Raw genomic sequence first — 20,865 nt, 5'->3', positions numbered from 1 at the left:
GAGTTATACATTCTTTCATTCCCTTCTACCCCTTCTACCACCCAATTTTGTAATTTACTGATGTTAATAGAAGGTAAGGATAATTGCTTTGTCTTGATAAAAAGGGTACCAGCACCCTCCATTGTGATTGACCAAACATTTGTTGCCTTTGAATCTTGTCTTTATTTACATTGCTATAATCATTTTTATAAATTATCTTTTGTTATTTCACATGATATAATAAAATCTCATGATATTTATGTCCCAGTTAGGTGGCAAAGTGGATAGAATCCCAGCCTTGGAGTCAGGAAGACTCCAAATGCTGCTTCAGATACTAATTAGCTGTGTGAGCCTGGATAAGTCACTAATATTTCTCAGCTTCATCTTCCCCATGTGGTAAAAATTATTTGTGGTAAAGATATATATCGGAAGTTTTAGCTGATTCATTTGAGAGATTGCGCATGCTTCCGAAGTGGCTTTTGAAGGACCTCCCTTTTGGGGAGGAGAACGCAAGGAACTTCCGGGACGCCGACTTAAAAGTGAGGGGAGAAACGGAAGTTCTCTCTGGCAGTGAATTTAGCAGCGACTGAGTGAGGTTGAAAGGAATGCATGTGGTTTGGTGTTTGGTCTTTTCAGGGATTCGCCATCTGGCGGGCAGTTTGGGATTTGGTGAGTTTTATAAAGGAATAGACTAAGTTTAGATCTAAGATTATTCATTTGTATTTCTCCTTCCTTATTTCCCTAATTGGTTTCAGCTCTTGTTGTCTAATTAATTCCCAAGCAATAAATAAAAAAACTGATTCCTCACAGATTAAAGCTCAGTGACTCCTTTTTCTTATTGGTCTGTGATATATATATATATATATATATATATATATATATATATATATATATATATATATATATATATGGGAACGTTAAAGGGGGAGATTAATGCTCCGTATATCCAATTTGGCTCTCACACCCACCTGTATATATAACCCAGGCTGCCAACCATTTCTGAGCTATTTTTTTGTCACTGAATTTTCAGAGGGAGTTGCGACTCTGAGTTGGCAGAGAAAATGCTACTGTAAATCTGTGTCCCTAATGTAATTCACTAATTCACTGTAATTCTTTGTACCAAATGTAATTCACTAAGGAATTCCAGAGCCTTTTTGGGGAACTATAGATATGCTTCTAGAAGTGTACTTTGGGAGGGACCAATGGAAAATACAGAAACAGACATGTAGAAGATGTAGAGTTCTTAATATGTGCCTTATTCTAGCTTTTCTCTCTAAAGTACAGCTAGAAAAGACTTTGTTAAATGATATCTGGCCCTCTTGCCTGGTTTGATCTATCATATTATTTTACTTTCAGTTAGATAACTCATTTACTTATGCATATTTTCTGGTATATTCTAATCTGTATCACTTTTTTCAATTTTTGTTTTATGCTTTGTCTGGATAAATGAGTTTACTTGCTATTTTTAATGGCCTTTTATATTTCCAGCATTTTGTTGTAAGATGTTTGATTGACAAGGTTAAGCTAAGGGCTACCCACTTCTTAAGAGTGAATAAGGAAGCAGCTTTTTCTCCCTGAAACCTTGAACATTGTACCCCATAGAACAGAAATATTTGAAGGAGATAGTACCTATAAGCCTACTTTGATATTCCTCTCAGAGATTAGATAAAAAGGCTTTAGATCCACAGAGTACCTGGGGCCCACCTGACCCTCAGTTGTAGCTGCCATGCAGTAAAAGCCTTTGACTTTATTCTTTCAGGAGAGGCAGGCCTAGCCTCATAATGTTTTGTTTTTTTTCTTAGATCTGTTTTGATTTGTGTGAAAAGTGTTTTGTAATTGTATTCATATAGTTCCCCTATTTGTCTTGGCAGGGGTACTCCCAAGTATTTTATATTGTCCAGAGTTATTTTCTTCATTTTTTCTTTTATTTCATTTAATATTTCTCAATTACATATAAACATTTTTAACAAACATTTAAAAAGTTTTCAAATTCCAAATTCTCTCCTTCCCCCACCACTTTCCTGAGAGAACAAGCAACTTGATTTCAATTATACATATGAGATCATGCAAAGCATATTTCCATATTATCCATTTTTCAAAATAAGACACAAAGCAAACAGAACAATAAATATAAAGAAAATTTTAAAAATATGCTTCAATATGCATTCAGAGTTAATCTGTTCTCTCTTTGGAGACAGGTAGCATTTTTCATTATGGGTCCCTTGGAATTGTCTTGGATCATTGTCTTGATTAGAGTATCTAAGTCTTTCATATTTGATCATCTGTTAAAAAATTGCTGTTACTGTGCACAGTATTCTGGCTCACTTCAATTTGCATCAGTTCATATAAGTTTTCCAGTATTTTTGAAATTGTTCTGCATGTCATTTATTATAGCCCAATAGTATTCCATCACAACCATATACCATTCCCCAATTGATGGGTATCCATCCCCTTAACTTCCAATTCTTTGCTACCACCAAAAGAATTACTATAAATATTTTTGTGCAAATAGATCCATTTACCATTTTTTTATCTCTTTGGGATACAAACCTAGTAGTGGTATTTTGCTAGATCAAAGTGGAGTATGAATAGTTTTTGACCATTTATCAACTGGAGAATCATTCATTTAAAAAAAATAAATTTGGCTCAGTTCCCTATATGCTTGAGAAATGAGATCTTAGAGAAATTGTTGAAAATTGCACCCCTCCCGATTTCCTGTTTTATAATTATGGATGAATTAGTTTTGCTTGTGCAAAATCTTTTTAATTTCGTATAATCAAAATTATCTATTTTACTTCATGTAATTCTATTTCTTGTTTGGTCATAAATTCATGTCAACACATTCTAGCTTCTGAATATCAGATTTTTATCAGATATTTAATGGAAATATTATCCCATCATCTATCTATATCTGTTTTTCTGATTCTTGCTACTAAATAGCTTTTATTTTTATAAAAGCCTGTTAATTTTAGATAATTGACATTGTCTGTTTTGCCCTTTATAATCTCTTCTAACTTGTGTGTGGCTATAAAGTTGCCTCTCTCTGTTATTTGTGAAAGCAATATAACTTTCCATTTTCCTCTTAACACTATGACATTTTATATTTAGATAGTTTATCCTTTTGGAATTTATTCTGGTAGATGGTTTAGGATGCTAGTCTAAATCTTTTTTTTTTTTAATTTTCCACTTGACTGATGGATTCCTTAAATGCTTATTTAGCTTGAACTTGAGAGTTGCAGTTGCCTATTTTGGTACAGAGACATTTATGGTCTGGGTGCAAATTTAGATTCTGTTTTGAATTCTATAATAGCATACTGGTCCCACCCTCATCCCATTTAGTGACAAGAGGCAGGTGGTGCAATTCAACTAGAATTTAGTCTCAAGTTAGAATCTTGGATCTGTTAGTGGTATGACTTAAGCTGACTTAACATACCAAGTTAACAGGTCCTCAATTTTCTTGTCTATAAAATAAATTATAAAATCTGTAAAAATCATTATAATTGAATTTGACATGATATAACTTAAGGATCCATTTTTTTGCCTGACTGACTCATTTCCATCTATCTGTTGCTTTGTTATTGTAGAGATATGTTTGAAAAGGGCATTGATCTTCTTCATTTATTTTATCAGTGAATTTCTGATGCAACTTTTACAATCTGGGTGCAGATAATAACTATTAATAGGCCATGTCTGATAAATTTTCTTCAAATTCTCTTCTTTCTAATCCTTATCTCATTGAATTTAACACTCTCTGCTCCAGTTCTATATAGACAAACAAAAAGAAAAGGTAAAAACAAAAGAAAACAAAAACAAAAATACAACAAATTGAGAGGGGGCATGATGTAGTTGATGGAGATGTAGTTTTGGACTGTGGAAAAAGACTTGGGTTCAAGTGCAGCCTCTCATACATACTGGCTATGTGACTATATGTAAGCTATTTAATTTAGCTCTGTGATAAAATAATGAGATTTAGCAGATACTCAAAGGCCCACCTGGAGATTAATCTAAACTGATTGAATTAAGTGAGAGTGATTGACTGCTGATTAGCCTACTTCAAGTTAACTAGATTATAGACACACCTGGCTAGCCCCTAAGAAGGTATTGTTCTCAGAAGCTAAAGTCTTTGAACTTAACTGGAGACCACCTTCAAATCCAGTGAACCAATGGATTTGGATGATGCTAACCAATTAGCTTGAACCAGTTTGTAAGGACCTCCTATGCTCTGGACCTATAAAAAGCTTCCACACTCAGTTTGAGGAGGCTTTGTGATTGAAGCAGGCTCATGGTGGAGGACTTGAGGAAAAACCCAACCAGGCTGGAACTCTAGGCTAGATAGGCCTTTTCTTAACTTTCTAACTCCAAGTGAATACCTGTATGCTTTAATAAATGCTTAATGCCCAAAGATGGGTGCTAAAGCTTATAATTTAAGGCAACCACACAAATTTAGATTTTAAACAACACAGCTCCATACCCAATTCTCTGAGACCATAAGTTGCAGATTGGTTGTTGATCTGCTTGAATGCTAGGGAACTTCCATACTGACTATCTTATGTTGATGAAATCATGATCCTGTCCCCCTAATTTTTTGTTTAATTTTAAACTAAAGTATGCAGAAATATTTGGAAACATTTAATGCATGTATGACTTTAGTGCCTTTGCTTAACAGATTTTAAGTTTCATGGCATAATAATATTTATAATCAATGATAACATTTATTCTAATTATAATATCATTAAGAATCGAAAAACACTTTAAAATATATTATTTATTTCATTCCACACAATAATCCTGTGAACTAGGTGTTTTTATTTTCTCCATCATACAGATGAGGAAACCAAGGCTGAAAAAGATTAAGTGACTTTTCCATTATCACACAGAGCTAGGAAATGTCTGAGGTGGGATACAAACTCAGGCCTTCTTGACTCCATGTCCACCACTATCCACTCCATTACCTAGTTGTATGAAGATTTCTTTAAGACATTTCACTATGGGGGCAGCTAGGTGGCGCAGTGGATAGAGCACCTGCCCTGGAGTCAGGAGTACCTGAGTTTAAATCCAGCCTCAGACACTTAACACTTACTAGCTGTGTGACCCTGGGCAAGTCACTTAACCCCAATTGCCTCACTTAAAAAAAAAACAAAAAACAAACATAAAAAAAAAATTTCACGATGTAAAATGAATATCAATTAGTAGCTTTATTAATGGCTATGAAATGAGAAACTGTTGACCAGTAAATGAATCTCTTCCATAATTTATTACCTTGCTCCTTTTTTCTAAACACATTTCAGAATTTGAAGCAGTTTATGGTATGCATTTTGAGGATGATGACTATTTTTTTTAGAACGAAGTAATTTGGAGCTTCTACAGAGCATTGTCATTTGCATAGGCAAAGTGAATTGCTCACTTAATTCATTCAATCCCATAAGGGGAAAAAATAATTAGGCTACAGACTACAAAAGCAAGGCAGAAAATTGCCTTTTAGGTGGCAGTCTTGTTTTCATTTGGTAAACATAAATAAATCATCATCTGTAAATTACCATTAGCGAAAAAAGAGGAAAAAATTAGGAATCAAATCCTTGTTTCTTTAAATGGCTTTTGACTTTGTAGTGTACCAGAAGCAGAATTAATATTCAAACACAATACCAACTAATTTCATAAATCTGACAGGAATATACCAAGTCCTCAAGGGAATCTGCATTTTAATCCGATTGTATTAATCTTCCCTTGAAACACCAAGAGTAATTTAAACAGTCTCTCTGTCTAGTTACAAAATAATCCATTTGGAAAATTGAATTGTATAATTTGTAATTGTTTTCCAAGTTGTTAATGCAAAACTATATCGGTAGCAAATTAAACTTTTTAAGTATGGCCACTTTGTTAATTATTGGCTGTTAAACGTTTATTTTAATGAATGCTATCATTTATTATGAATAAGCCATCTCATGTATGGCTTTAAACACAAAAAATAATTTAGCAGAAATTTGGGGGAATTCCTAATTGGATATCATATAGGAACATTTGTTAAACACTGAGAAATGTTTCCTTTTAAAGAACTATAATCTTTTTTGGGAGTGGGGCAATCAGGGTTAAGTGACTTGCCCAGGGTCACACAGCTAGTAAGTGTCAAGTGTCTGAGACTGGATGTGAACTCAGGTCTTCCTGAATCCAGGGCCAGTGCTTTATCCATTGCAACAACTAGCTGCCCCCAAGAATTATAATCTTAAGAAATAAGACATAGCATAATGATTAAAGCCTGTATATGGAGGAAAATGATATGTGTACCATTTCAGTTATTTCTTAAATTAAATGCATATAAATGAGATTCAAGTGTGACTGATCTTTTTCATATTGACAAAATGATTAATGGCATTAATTCATGGGGGCCCATGTATAAAACTCTGGAAAGAGCAACAAACATTAAGTCCCAGCCTCAGATGTTTGTGTGGGAGTCTTCATGAGCAATGGCAAAGGGTATAGGACAAGAAGTTAGGAGATCTGGGATGCTGGTTCTGGTTCCAGCACTAGCTAACATTGTGTGAGCTACTTTTCTACTCTGAATTTCAGTTTCCTCAGGTTTAAAATGTCTCTATTTGGGTTATATAATTTCTAAGGCTCCTTTCTTGTTCTAGGAAGGAGTCTGGGTGGTCAATATAAGCTAGAGCAGTAGAGGAAGGCTTTATTGTTGAAATGGGCTCTGAGTTTGGTCTTAAAAGAAAGAGAAATGTTTCCATCCTATTTTCTCTAAATTCTAGTGCAGTCTGTTTCATATTGTCATTATTGTATAGTGCCTCTGCATTCATATTTTTATATTTTTTATCAAAGTTTCCTTATAATTGTAGAGCAGTATATAGACTCTATTTGAAATTCTAGTGGAGGGAGCAGCTACATGGGGCAGTAGATAAACCACTGGCCCTGGATTCAGGAAGACCTGAGTTCAAATCCAGCCTCAGACCCTTGATACTTACTAGCTGTGTAACCCTGGGCAAGTCAGTTAACCCCAATTGCCTCACAAAAAAGTACTACAGGGGCAGCTAGGGGGCACAGTAGATAAAGCACCAGCTCTGGATTCAGGAGGACCTGAGTTCAAATCTGGCCTCTGATCCTTGATACTTACTAGCTGTGTGACCCTGGGCAAATCACTTAATCCTCATCACCCTGCCAAAAACAACAACAACAACAACAACAACAACATTCTAGAGTAGGAGATAACCATAGCTATTCTTGTTCTGATCACTTCTGTATTATTTCATACAAATCTCAGGTTTCACAGAAACTGTCAGATGCTTGACATTAGCTGTATGACCCTGGGGAAGTCACTTAACCCCCATTGCCCTGCAAAAATAAAATAAAATGAAATGAAATGAAATTCTAGTGGAATTGCAACAGGGGCAAAATTAAAAGGGAGCAAGAGGTAAACCTCGACCACAGACTTCATTTCTTTCAACCAGGAAGAGCAATAAAATGTCTCATAAAGCAAAGAATTTAAGAGATGGAACACATCATAGAAAAAGTGAGTGAAATTTTTGCTCAGAATGATTTCCAGGTACTCCTATTCTTCTTGCCTGTGCATATATTCCAAAAAGCACACCACAGGTAATATTCATTGTCCAGTTTCCATCATTAATCTAACAAATACAAACTAACATTCTTTTTGTAGGAAAAAATGCTGCAAATGGATTAGATACCTATTGTTTGAGGAATGACTGAACAAAATAAAGTATATGAATAGAATGGAATATTATTGTATCTTAAGAAATGATGAAAATTACAGTTTCTGTGAAACCTGAGATTTGTATGAAATAATACAGAAGTGACCAGAACAAGAATAATGATTTATCAGTAACAGCACTATAAACACAAACAACTAAGAAGTCTGATCAATGAAATGACTAACCATGACTCCAGAAGACCAGTGATGGAGCATGCTTCCTGCTTCCTGGAAGAGAGGTGATGGACTCAGGGAATAGAATGTAACACATTTTTTGGACATGGCCAATATTCCTGAGAATGTAATACACACACACACACACACACATACATACATACATACATATATACATACATGTATATGCCACATGAATATTTGTACATATACATATATGCTATCTATCTATCAGAAATGGTTCAATCAACAGGTTCAAGAGTAGCTTTTGTTAAAAAGGGCAAATGAGTAATGAATTTTTTTCCTAGTTGTCCATTCTACTTTCCTATGATTTACAAAGAGTAAGGATAAATAAAATCACAGATTTTAGAATAGTAAAGAGTCTTAAAGATCACATAATCTAATCTCCTTGGTTTGCAAGTGTATAGTACTTTAATACTCCAATGATCTCTGATTTTTTTCACTGTAATTCCTCCACTAATTAAAACAGTTTAGGACTTAGTACATAGTCATCAAGATTTGATGTTTCTGAAAATATCATTATGTATCAAAATTGGTAATTATAGAATGTAAGTTCCTTGAGGGCAATGAGGCTAATCATTCCTTCATGTGACAAATCCTTTGAACACTGGAAGATAGTGATTATATTTTCCCTAAGTCTTTTCTTCTCCAGGATAACTATCCCAAACTCCTTAAATTAATTCTCAGATGGTATATTCTCTAGTCCTATCACCATCCTGGAGCTTATTTTTCTGAGATTTGAACATAGAACATAAGTATTCCAGATGTGGCCTGACCAGGGTACGTAATATGAAACTCATCTTGGTCACAGTGCCTCTTCCAATGCAATGTAGGAGAGCATTAAATATTTCTGACTATTCTGTAATACTGTTGATGCATTTTGAGATTTCATTTACCTAAAATCCCATCTTTTAAGACTGAAACTGTTTCCCAACTATGCTTCCTCAATCTTGTATTTAGTTTTATCCCTCTTAAAGTTCATCTTATTTGAATTGCCCATTGTTCTAGACTTTTGAATTATTTTGGAGCTAAACCCATCCATCCAGTATGTTAAAATACCTCTAAATATTGTACCATCTCCATATTTGACAAGCACGTCATCTGTGTTTTTTTACCCAATTCATTAATGAATAAATTGAATAGAGTAAGACCAAGGACAGATCCCCCCTGGGATATCCCACTAGAGACCTCCCTAAAAATTGTCCTTGACACTACTTCTTGGTTCTTACTATCCAATCAATTCTAAAGCCCCATTAGAGTTCTATCATGAATTCTACAGCATATTCATTTATATAACATAAGAGATTTTGTGAAATGTTTCATTGACACTAAAGAATACTATATAACATTCCTCTGATTGATCATCTTAGTTAAAGTATGAAAAAAGAAAATAAGCTTTGTCTGTCATAACCTATTCTTCTTGAAACCATGCTGACTTTTCATCATTGCTTCCTTTTCTAGGTGCTCACAAACTATCCCCTTGAAAATGACTCTAGAATTTTGCCAGAAATAAAATTTAAGCTCATTGCTTTATACTTTTAGGTTCTATACTGAAAATAATAATAGTTTCCTGACTCTTTTAGAGAGTTATGAGAAATTAATCTCAATTAAAACCACTCTCTGGGACAAAAAGATAATATGATTTAGAATTTAAATGAACTTTAGAAAACAGAAAGTTTACCCAATCCAACCCCGCCTTTTTTTTTTAAACACATGAGAAAACTGACGCCTAGATAGAGCATAAGCTTTGCTCATGGTTACTTAGGGCAGAGTCTAGTCTGATATTAAATCTAGTGTAGTTTTTACGATACTCTATTGAGTAATCCAAGGGTTTTAATTTTATTTAAAACATAATCATAATACAAAAGCAAGGTTAAGATCTTGGTTAAGAGAAATGGATATGCATTGGTGTCTCCCTCACAGACAAAATGTATTTGCCAAAGGAGAAAAAAAAAAAGGAAAAGAAATTCAACTATTCAAATGGGTAATCTTTAGAATTTCCAGTGTGAACTGAAGCTTTACCTGATTTCTATTGAAATCTATTATTGTGCCTCTGGGCAAGTAGAAGACATTTTTTCCTGATGGCTATTTGACCTTTGAAATGAATTAATTACACTGGTATGTCCTCCTTGGGAGCATTTCTCCAGATTTTCTTCCTCAGTGCTGTAAAATCCTATTTATAATGAAGCCATACTCGAAGCTATATTTTCTGCTCAGGTTCTTTCTGTAGAAATCCTTAACCTTCAGTAAAGATGTCCATGAAATTGAATTCAGTCTCAATGTAGAACACATTTTAATTCAAGAGAAGGAAGTTCATGGGGAAGGTGATATAATACTAACTTTGTTTTCAGAAGACCCTGAGTCAAATCTCAGCCTTCATCCAGAGTAGCTATGCCATTTGGGAAAAGTCATTTAACCATTCTGAGTCTTGATTTCCTCTTTGGTGAAATAAAAAGATTGGACTAGTTTACCTCTAAGTTCCATATTAGTGATAAATCTAGTGAAGTCTTTTGAGGAGCTACAATTAACTATATACCTACTGTTGATTAAAGTAGCCATTCTTCTGACTAGTCAGTGAGGGATAAGGTACTTCTGGAGACAGGCACAGAAGAGGTTGTTCCTCCATATTTATATGATTTGAATTACCTGCTCTAAGCTTTAGTAACTGAGCTATGGCCAAACAGTGAAGTAGTTTACTTAGCTACTATAACAAATCCATGATCTCATCAGTATGGGTACTGCCAATGGAAACCCATTCATTTTCTCATCCTGTGTGATTCTTGTCTGTGTCTTTCCATACATTCTCTATAAAGCATTTGCTCAATGCAGTGTATATATGTGTGTTCCTCCATGTCATTTAATATTCCATAGATACCAATGTACCATTTGACTATCTGCCAATTATCTCCTGAACTTGTTAGATGGTAGATGGCTAGTATAAATCAAATTTTCTAATAAAAGCTCATAACCACAGATAGCACTTACATAGTACTTTAAGGTTTGCAAAGTGCTTCACTTTTTTTTTTGTGGGGCAATGAGGGTTAAATGACTTGCCCAGGGTCACAAAGCTAGTATATGTCAAATGTCTGAGGTTGGATTTGAACTCAAGTCTTCCTCAATCCAGGGCTTTATCCACTACACCAACTAGCTTCCCTATGCTTCACAAATATTACCTTATTTTATTCTTACAACAACCCTGAGAGGTAGGTGTGATTATTTTTACTTTTTTAATTTTATATATGTGAAAACTGAGGCAGACAGAGGTCAAGTAGTTTGCCCCGGGTCATGTAAGTAGTAAATGTCTGAAGCAGAATTTGAAGCCAGGCCTTTCTGACTACATCCAGTGCTCTGCCTACTGTGTTACCTAGCTGATTCTAGTCATTCATGTCTTTAAGCATGATTTATATCACTTCCCAGGAACTATTGATTGTAACATTGGATAGTCTTTTGAAGCAAACAGGCTATAGAAAATTACTTGTTATTATAATCAATGTGTCAGCTTAATTTAGAGAGGAAAGTTTGCTGTCCTAAAGAATTTATCTGGGGGCAGCTAGATGGTGCAGTGGATAGAGCACCGGCCCTGGATTCAGGAGTACCTGAGTTCAAATCCGGCTTCAGACACTTAATACTTACTAGCTGTGTGACCCTGGGCAAATCACTTAACCCCACTTGCGTCACTAAAAAAAAATAAAAAATAAATAAATAAAAATTTTAAAAAAGAATTTATCTGTATCTTAGGCCTCTAGAAGACTGCTCCAACTAGATTGGAAGCTCTTAATCAAAGAAACTGTCTTGGGGGGAAAGTTATCTTGGTGAGGTTCAACTTTACTTCATTAATGATTCATTTCCTGATTGATGAATGATAGATAGCACATGCCATCTTGAAGACATTCCCCTATAAGTCTGAGCTGGCATTTTGGCAACTAAAGGTAGAATCCTATGGTAGGACAAATTCTGGGCTAGTTATAGGAAATGTGGGTCAAGAATAACTGTGTTTTAGTGGCTGTGACCTTCTTAATGCTATAGCACAGTACAGTGGGAAAAAGTACTGCCTTTGGAATCCTGGGACCTGGGTTCAAATCTCACCTCTGATGCTTAATTTATGTAATCTCAAGCAAGTCAATTATCTTCCCTGGGCCTCAGTTTCCTCATATGTAAAATAAAGTGAATTTAATCTCTTTTGCCTTTAGATCCTTCATCTTCTAACCCATACCATGTGTTCTGAAACTTAGGTCTTACCTGTGCAAAGTGAACATAGATTAGAATTACTAATCTTTACATTGACTGCAGCAGGGGAAAAGAAGAGAAAACCTCATGGAGGGGGGTGGGGTTCAGATGCTTTTTGTTTTCTGTAACTAATGAATCCCTTTCTTTGGATAGAAAACAAATGCCTCTTAGGTCTGGGCTTTTTCTTTGACTGGCACTCATACCTGGAATGCTTTCCCTCTTCTACTTTGCCTACTGACCACCTGTCCTTCCTTTAAGCCCCAGCTAAAAACCAGTTCCTTCAGTTGTACATAATAGATTTGCAGTTTCATGTACAATCATCTTTTTTTTTCTATTCTACTATGTTATGGAAATGCTTTCTTAAGTTCAGAACAATTTTTTTTGCAGGGCAATGTGGGTTAACTGACTTGCCCAGGGTCATACAGCTAGTGTCTGAGGCAGGCTTTGAACTCAGGTCCTCCTGAATCCAGGGCTGCTGCTATATCCACTTTGCCACCTAGCTGCCCCCAGAACAAAATTTTAAAAATTGCTTCCTATTTAACCCATATATAGCTTCTTTTGTACATATTTGTTTGCGTGTTTTCTCCCCCATTAGATTATAAACTCCTTGAGACCTGGGATTGTTGTTTGCCTCTTTCTGTATGCTCAGCACTTAGCACAGTGCTTGGCTCATAGTAGGTACTTAACAAATGTTATTGATCGATTGGTATCAAAGGACTTAGGGTTAACCTGGGATATGAAGATGAGCCATAAATTGAAACTAAAGAAAACTTAAAGTGTTTCTTTGTATTCTATGAAAAGGCATGTTATACAGCTCTTAATATATTCAAACTTTTTGGAATACAGTCTTTCAGCATGCTATCAGGGTTATAAAAATGATATATACTTCAATGATTCTATAACTAGAATTATATTAGAAAGGAGAAAACATCTTACGTGTACAACTCTATTTGTAATGGTATTATTTGTGATAAAAAGTAGAAACAGACCTTATACACAACTATTTATGTTTATAATTAAGTAGATGGCCAATTAAATTGTGTCCCACTTCTCAAAACATTATCTGATTACTTCTCTATTAATATGATATGTTCCTCTAATGCAATGTAAGTTTCTTGCAGGCAGAGCCTGTTTTCATCTTGTCTATATCCTTGAGTCCTGACACTGAACCTTGCACATCAAAGGTGCTTAATGGATATTTATTGGACTGGATGGACTGGATTAGAGCAATGTAATGGAATAATATTGTTCTGTAAGAAATGTGACCAATGAAAACAACATTTTGGAACCTGTGGAGAAACTTATTAGAAATGATTCACTGACCAAAGTAGAATCAAAAAAGCAAATAATATTAAAATTATATTAAAACTCAAGTGCTTGTGTACCATTTTATCTAAAAAAGTTACCTTTGAATGTGTGTGAATCATTTTCCACTGAAAATGGACATAAAAACAATTTCTGGCTGGCCAAAACAGGGGTTTTCTTTAAAATGAACTGAAGACACAAGACAATCCATTAGCACATGGAAAACTCTTGCTTGGGTCTGCAACAGACAGATTTTCACTTTCCTGCTTAGTGTTCTATTGGGTTAGATTCTTCTATGTGTTTTCATTTCTAAGATTTCAGTGGCATAGTAGCATAGCTTATATTATGAGCATTTTCATTTTTAGTCCACTGTTGGTTTTTTTGTTTATTTTTTTTGCGGGGCAATAGGGATTAAGTGACTTGCCCAGGGTCATATAGCTATTAAGTGTCAAGTGTTTGAGGCTGGATTTGAACTAAGGACCTCATGAATCCAGGTCTCGTGCTTTATACACTGAGCCACCAAGCTGACCCTTTAGTCCATTGTTATGTGTGCTTCACAGTCTTCCACAGATGTAATCATTGCCTGATGTTATGATACTGGCCTCAAAAGACAGCCTACATTATTTCCTTTTCCCATTATGCCACCTGAAGAGTGGGTTGCTACTGGGTTGTCTTCTTAATTTCTCATCTTAATCACATGATTAAAGCATTGTAATATGAGGAAGTCATTAACTATTGTAGCCTCAAGCTGGGAAGACAAGATCAATAGTATTGTTGAACATGCTCAGTTACTAGGAGAAGGTTTGATTAGAAACAACTGATTTAGATTATAGGGTTATAGGTTAGATTATAGATTCTTAACCTGGTAGTCCATAAATTTTCCAAATTTTTTTAGAAAACTATGCCTTAATATAGTTGGGTTTCTTTGTAATCCTGTGCTTTTTTTAAAATTTAAAACTTTATTCTGAGAATGAATCCATAAACTTCATCAGATTTCTAATGTGGCTCAATGACTCACAAACAAAAAAAAAATTACAACCTTGGATTAGAATTTGGAGAGGAAATCTACTAAGGGAAGTTTCCATATTACAGTATAATATTGGTGAATTATAAAGGCAGTTTTTTAAATTAGTTTGAGATTGGGAATGGAGGGCATCAGCCAGCACCTGTTAAACATTTAATAAATGTGTTGAATAGAATCAAGTTTAATAAATCTAAGGTCTCTTAGAACCATAAAAACTCAAGATTTTATAAATTCTTTTAGTTTCATAGTCATTTTTGTATATATGTGTATATGCGTGTGGGGGTTGTAGGATTAATGTTGAATTGGTTGACTTTGGGATTGTAAAGAATTAATTGTTATTTGAGGTTTTTATGCCTCCACGCACTGGCCTGGGGCTCTGCAAACTGCACGGTGCTCCACCCACCGGTTGTAGCAGTTGCCAGGGCTCTGGCACCTCACCTCATCACCACTCACTGACACCTACATGGGCCTGGCAAAATTATAATGATTGGAAGCCTAGTGAGGGCAGTCATGTGACTGTCAGAGCAGCCATCCCATTGGCTGGGGCTGTGTGGGGTATTTCTAGGTTTGGGGGAGGAGCATTGGGCATTCTACGTGGAAGCTGGAGAGCAACAGGCGTTCTGCTGTGTATTTTCAGCTGATTCCTGGGTGGTGGTATTTTTTTAGGTATTATAATTTCCCTTTCCCCATTTTATTTCCTTTACATTGATCCTACTGATCCTTTTTGTGTGTTTTTTTAAGTTTGTTCTTGTTGAAATAAATCTTGTTCTGTTTTGAGGGAGGCTGTCTGTCTCCTTCCTTGCCCCAATATTGCGATGAGCCGCTTAGCTAGCACTCCCCAATTAAAAATTGGTCCCCACAAGATTAATTTACAAAGCACATAATTATATTCTGACTCATCTAGCTCTCCCTGCATTTCAGGCAATGGTATGTGACTTTTTTCCAGTTTATCATAAATGGGAGAGATCAAATGTTTCAAGATCATTTTATTTCAACCTCATATAGACTATTGGATAATAAGACATAAAATATTTGGAGGAGAATTTTGAGGAAGCATATGGTGAAAATCAACCAATCATACCAAGGATGACATAAGCAGAGAGAGAAAGAAACATCTCTAAAATACTGGAGCAAGTAGATATAAGCCCATGGTTTGGAAGCTCTGGTCTATGAAAGTTTCTCTAGGAATAAGTGAGGAAAAATTTGAAATACTCTTTCAAGAGTTTTCTTCTTTGGCATCTAAAATAGTGTTTGGTAAAGAGAAGTGCTTAATAAATGCTCTTTTTCCTTCATTCGAAATAGTCCATAAATAAAATTGGAAGGATATGTAGAAATAATCTAGTCCAATGCCCTATTTTTCAGAAAAAGAACCTGAGACCAAGGGATAGGAGGGGATTGTCTCTAAGTCACATAATAACATAGGGACAAAATGGACATTAAAATCACGGTCCCTCAGTTTCTGCTCAATCCTTTGTCAATCCTTTGGCTGTCACACCATGAGTGCAAGGCACCTAAGCTTAAAACAACTTGAAAGTCTTTAGAATTAAAAACAAGGAATTGCTGAAATCTTTGCTACTACCTCTTATGCAAGCCTTCAATCACAACCAAAAAATTCAGAGCTTTTTGAATTGCTTTCATTTGGAGATACATAGCTGTAGGAGAAAGAATCTTGGCTTGGGGCGGGGTCACAGGAGATCTAGATTGGGGGGGGGGCACCTAGGTGGCTCAGTGGATAAACACCAGCCTTGGATTCAGGAGGACCTGAGTTCAAATCTGGCCTCAGATGCTTGACACTTACTAGCTGTGTGACCTTGGACAAGCTGCTTAGCTCTCTTTGCCTGAAAAAATAAAACAATTAAAAAAATAAAAATAAAATAAAACAAGAGATCTATATTTGAAATCTTTGTCTAACACTGAGTAAGTAACTTCAGGAAATAGCAACAACTACAACAAAAAACATATTCATGCATAGAGCTCATGGGAATGTGGTGAGGAAAGTATTTGGTAAACCTCAAAGTGCTTTATAAATAGCAGCTATTTTTTTTGTTAGGTAAAATAATAGATTGATTTTCTTTGCTTTTTTCCATTATATGGTTTAATTCAGGAAGTGTAACTAAAACTTCTAATTGTTCTTTTTCAGGTCACAGAGCTTAATAATGTTAAGAATGTATTACGATTGCCCAAAAGCACAAAGAAACATGCAATTGGGATTTATTTCAACGATGATACCTCCAAGACCTTTGCTTGTGACTCAGGTGTGTCTGATGTAGCAGTGCCTATAAATTGTAGGGTTAGTGATTTTTGCATGTAAGTGTGTTGTGTACCTACATGTAGATTTTCTGGGCATTTATACAGAGCTTGAGGCAGATGAATGGTGTAAAGTGCTGCAGATGGAATGCTTGGGAACACGGATTAATGACATCAGCCTTGGAGAACCTGATCTGCTGGCCACTGGTGTAGAAAGAGAGCAAAGTGGTATGTAAAAGAAATACCAAATTCTTGAATGTTTTGAAAATTCCCAAACAAATGTCCACTGGGACCCAGAAATTCTCCATAAAAGCACTTCAGTTCAATTTTGGTAATAGTATAGGAATCATAAAATACTTATTTTAAAACAAAATAAATACATAGGTAACTGTAAGGAGGCACAAAAAAAAATGGGATGTGAATTACCCTGGGTCACAGAGTTTGTAAGTGTCTTGAGTCCTAATCCAGTTCTCTTTCAAATAACACTAGTTTTCTCCTGAGACTGAGGCATAGCCGGATTTGTTTCACTGCTAATAATTGGAACTGGGATACTGCCTAGTTGTATGATCCTTAACAATTCACCTTTTTGAGCCTTACTTTACACATCTGTAAAACAGAAGTAGCAAGGTAGTTGTCTGAAGTGATGATTATGAGGTTCAAATTCTAAAGTATTATATAATTGTGATCCTTTGTTGTTAATATATCAAAATGGATTAAAATTTTAATATATATCAGAGACTTTATGTTACCATTTTTGATTGGATATATTCAATGCAGAAGAAGCCAGATGAAAACCTGTTAGGGTTATATTTTTTGTGCTTACTTGAATGAACTATATAATGTTGAGAATAATGGAAATTTCTTTGTTATTTAATGGAAACTATAATTATATTGGATGGGGATGAAAATTTGATTGCAGGAAATGAGTGTTAGGATGTCTTATAATAAATTAAGTTAAGCTTCAATTTTTTTTGATAATTTAATATTTTTATAAATCAAATAAACAAATAAAAGAAAAGGCCTCTTCTCAGAAAATTGTCAAAGGAACCCTGTCAGTAAATGTGGTACCATTAACTCTTTTGGGATGTTTCCAGACACCCTGGAGTTCTGTCAAGTGCATGGCACTTGGTGAACTCTTTTAAAAATAATTTTGGCTGCTATTTTATTCATGGAGTTATGATAATTATAAGTTGATCAATACAGCATTGTTATAATTAAGACATAAGACCAATTACTGTGCACCTGCATCTATTGTGAACACTAAGACAAAAGTGTAATTGACTTCCATTTGCCAGTAGAAATTCACAGTTGTAATTTTTAATGGTTTTTAATGATTTTTCCTTTTATTGCCTCACAAAATTTCTTTTGTACTTTAAAAATGTATATTTCTTTTTATTTCTAAAAGTTGGATTTTAGTTATGTAAATAGTGGGCCTAACATTTTAACAGGCAGGCTATATTCATGCATTGTCCATATATTTATCAAGAAGGAGGCTTGCATTAAAAAATTCTAATTTACCTTGAAGAAATATTGATTCATATGGAGGGAAGATTTGCCATCTTTTAATTATCTTCTATAACATAGGGAGGAATGTGTTGTAATTACTTTGAATGCCTCAAAATTCCTACAATGTCAATCAATATTTAATTCCTAGGGACTTTAGACTAACATTTTGTTTTTCTCCCAGAGAGATTCAATGTGTATTTGATGCCATCTCCTAACTTAGATGTACATGGGGAATGTACCTTGCAGATAACATATGAGCATATCTGTCTTTGGGACATCCAGAATCCCAGAGTCAAGCTCATCTCTTGGCCATTAAGTGCCCTCCGACGATATGGACGAGATCCAACTTGGTTCACATTTGAGGCAGGAAGGTGAGTTTAAAGATTTTTTTTTTGATGGCCTCTTTTTTGGGTCCAGACTCACTTCACTTTGTCCTTAGGTCTTTATGTAAACCACAGCCACAAAGAAAATCCATGAATTGTAAAGGAATGTCTGTGAGCTTGAAAAGGAGTAATTCCTATTTCTATAGCACTTTAAGTTTCTCAAAGAGCTCTTCTCATTACAACACCCTAAAATATATACTAGACATGTCATCTTCATTTTAAAGATAAGGAAACTTCAGTGTTCAGTTTAGTGTTTTCATTGTGGCTAAATAATTATTTATTAGACTTACGGGTTAATATATTGCATAAAAATAAGAATTTAGTTGTTCCACTTGCTCTAACTTTCTCTTCAGTTTCTGAAATGGTTTATTAATTAATGATAAGCAACTTGTCCCATCATTGAACATGTTCTCCAGTAGAAATGAGCATTCTTATTAACCTCAGAAAATTTGTCCTTGTTAATTTGTTTTTTCATCTGATTTGATTTATTGGAGAAATCATGGAATCATAGGCCAGCAGAATTGGAAGGTGTTTAAGAATATAGAATTAGAATGTTAAATCTAGTATAGAATTTAGAACATGATCACAAAATGTCAAAGCTGAAAAGGATTTTAAATATCAATCAATCAATCAATCATGAAACATTTATTAAGTGCCTTCTGTGTGGCAGGCATTACACTAAGTGCTGGAGATACAAAAAGGCAAAAGAAAGTCACTGCCTTTAAGGATCTTACAATCTAATGGAAACAAAATGTAAACAATATATACAAAAAAGCCACATATAAAATGAACAAGAAATAATTAACAAAGGGAAGACACCAGAATAAAGAAATATTGGGGAAGTTTTCCAGGAAAGGATGACATTTTAATTGGGACTTAAAGGAAAGCCAGGGAGGTCACTAGGCAGAGTGGAGGGTGAATATTATAGGACTTGGGGACAACCAGAGAAAATGCTCAGAGCTAAGAGATGGAATGTCACTTAATGCATAAAATGTTATCTATTTAATGCAATATATAATAATGTTAGGATTAATATAGCAATATCTCTTAAGAGAAATATTCTATTTAAATCAATAAACACAATTTATTCAATATTAATTATAAATTTAATAACTTGTTTATTGAAAGAATATACTTATATTTGTTCTATTATATTAATTACTAATATTAATGCAATGATAACTGTAATAATTTATGTAATAAAATACAGAAAGAGGCATCAGGACAAAGGATACCTTGATTCTGCCACTTATTGTCCATGTGACCTTGGGCAAGCCACTTTTCTAGGCTTCATTTTCCTCATCATAAAATGAGAGGCTTGAGTTACATAAACTCCACACTACATGCCAGTCCAGATTTTATGATCCCATTAATGCAGAATGTTAGATTATAACAGGCATTTATCTAGTCCAGCCCAAAATGACTAGCCAGGTATCTACTGTTCTTGACTTCCTCTCCTGAGATCTTTTTCTCATATCTATCATGTTTCAAGTCAGAGCTATATTACGAGAAGTTTATTTAGACTTCTCTATTTGTCAACTCTTATAAATATTGGTGCTTGTCAGATTCTTTTATATTTATTTACACAATTAATAGGAAGGGAGACTAGATCTTGAAATGATATTAGACAATTTGATATTTGGTGAATAACTTTTATACCCCTGACCTAAAAAACAGGGAGATTAGACTAGTTTATCTTAACTGTACTTTCAGCTTTGAAATTTAATTACTGTTTTAGGTCTATAACTTCAGTGATATACAGAATGCATGAAAAATAGCTGATATTAAATTACAATGCATATAATTGTATTACATTGCAAATGGAAAGGATTAAAAAAGTGTGTGTTGATAAATTACTTTTTTCCTTGCCTAGACCTGTGATTTCATCTTAGTAGGGAACTCTTTGTGTGGAAAATCTCTACCAATACTGACTGGAAAATCACCTATAACTTAGTGTTTTCAAGAGTTGCTTGTAGTAATGAAAGATCAAATAATTTGCCCATTGTCATACAGCTGGCATTGGTCAGAGACAGAATTTTACTCTAGATCATTCTGATTTCAAAGCCAGATCCCTACTATGCCACATTATCTTTCTTTACATTTAATTTGGATAAGTTTTATTTTATGATCCAAGAAATCATCTTGGTCTGCTCAAGTGCAAATCTAAGGCTGAAAGTTGAGTGGGGAAGTATATTGAAATACTGGAGGGATGGGCTGATTATTTGAACCTTATTCATTCATTCATTCGGGAAGCATTGAATAAGCATTGAATTGAGTACCCACTTCTAAGT

The 20,865-nt window shown here is 34.6% G+C and overlaps 1 protein-coding gene across 3 annotated transcripts in view; it reads left to right on the top strand.

Annotated features, from left to right (window-relative positions):
* Nucleotides 1-20,865, top strand: part of DOK5 (docking protein 5) — a 161,406-nt gene that overhangs the window by 79,464 nt on the left and 61,077 nt on the right. For 2 of the 3 annotated variants that reach the window (XM_043985500.1, XM_043985498.1), the window contains exons 3-5: nt 16,579-16,693; nt 16,794-16,913; nt 18,373-18,562. In XM_043985500.1, coding sequence (XP_043841435.1) covers nt 16,579-16,693; nt 16,794-16,913; nt 18,373-18,562 — 425 coding nt within the window. Of the gene's footprint in view, nt 1-575; nt 649-16,578; nt 16,694-16,793; nt 16,914-18,372; nt 18,563-20,865 lie in introns of those variants that run through there. The other variant, XM_043985499.1, reaches the window with a different exon arrangement.

The sequence above is a fragment of the Dromiciops gliroides genome, chromosome 2, assembly GCF_019393635.1.
Source record: "Dromiciops gliroides isolate mDroGli1 chromosome 2, mDroGli1.pri, whole genome shotgun sequence".
Classification (NCBI taxonomy): Eukaryota; Metazoa; Chordata; class Mammalia; order Microbiotheria; family Microbiotheriidae; genus Dromiciops; species Dromiciops gliroides.
This window is presented reverse-complemented; position numbering and strand designations above follow the sequence as displayed.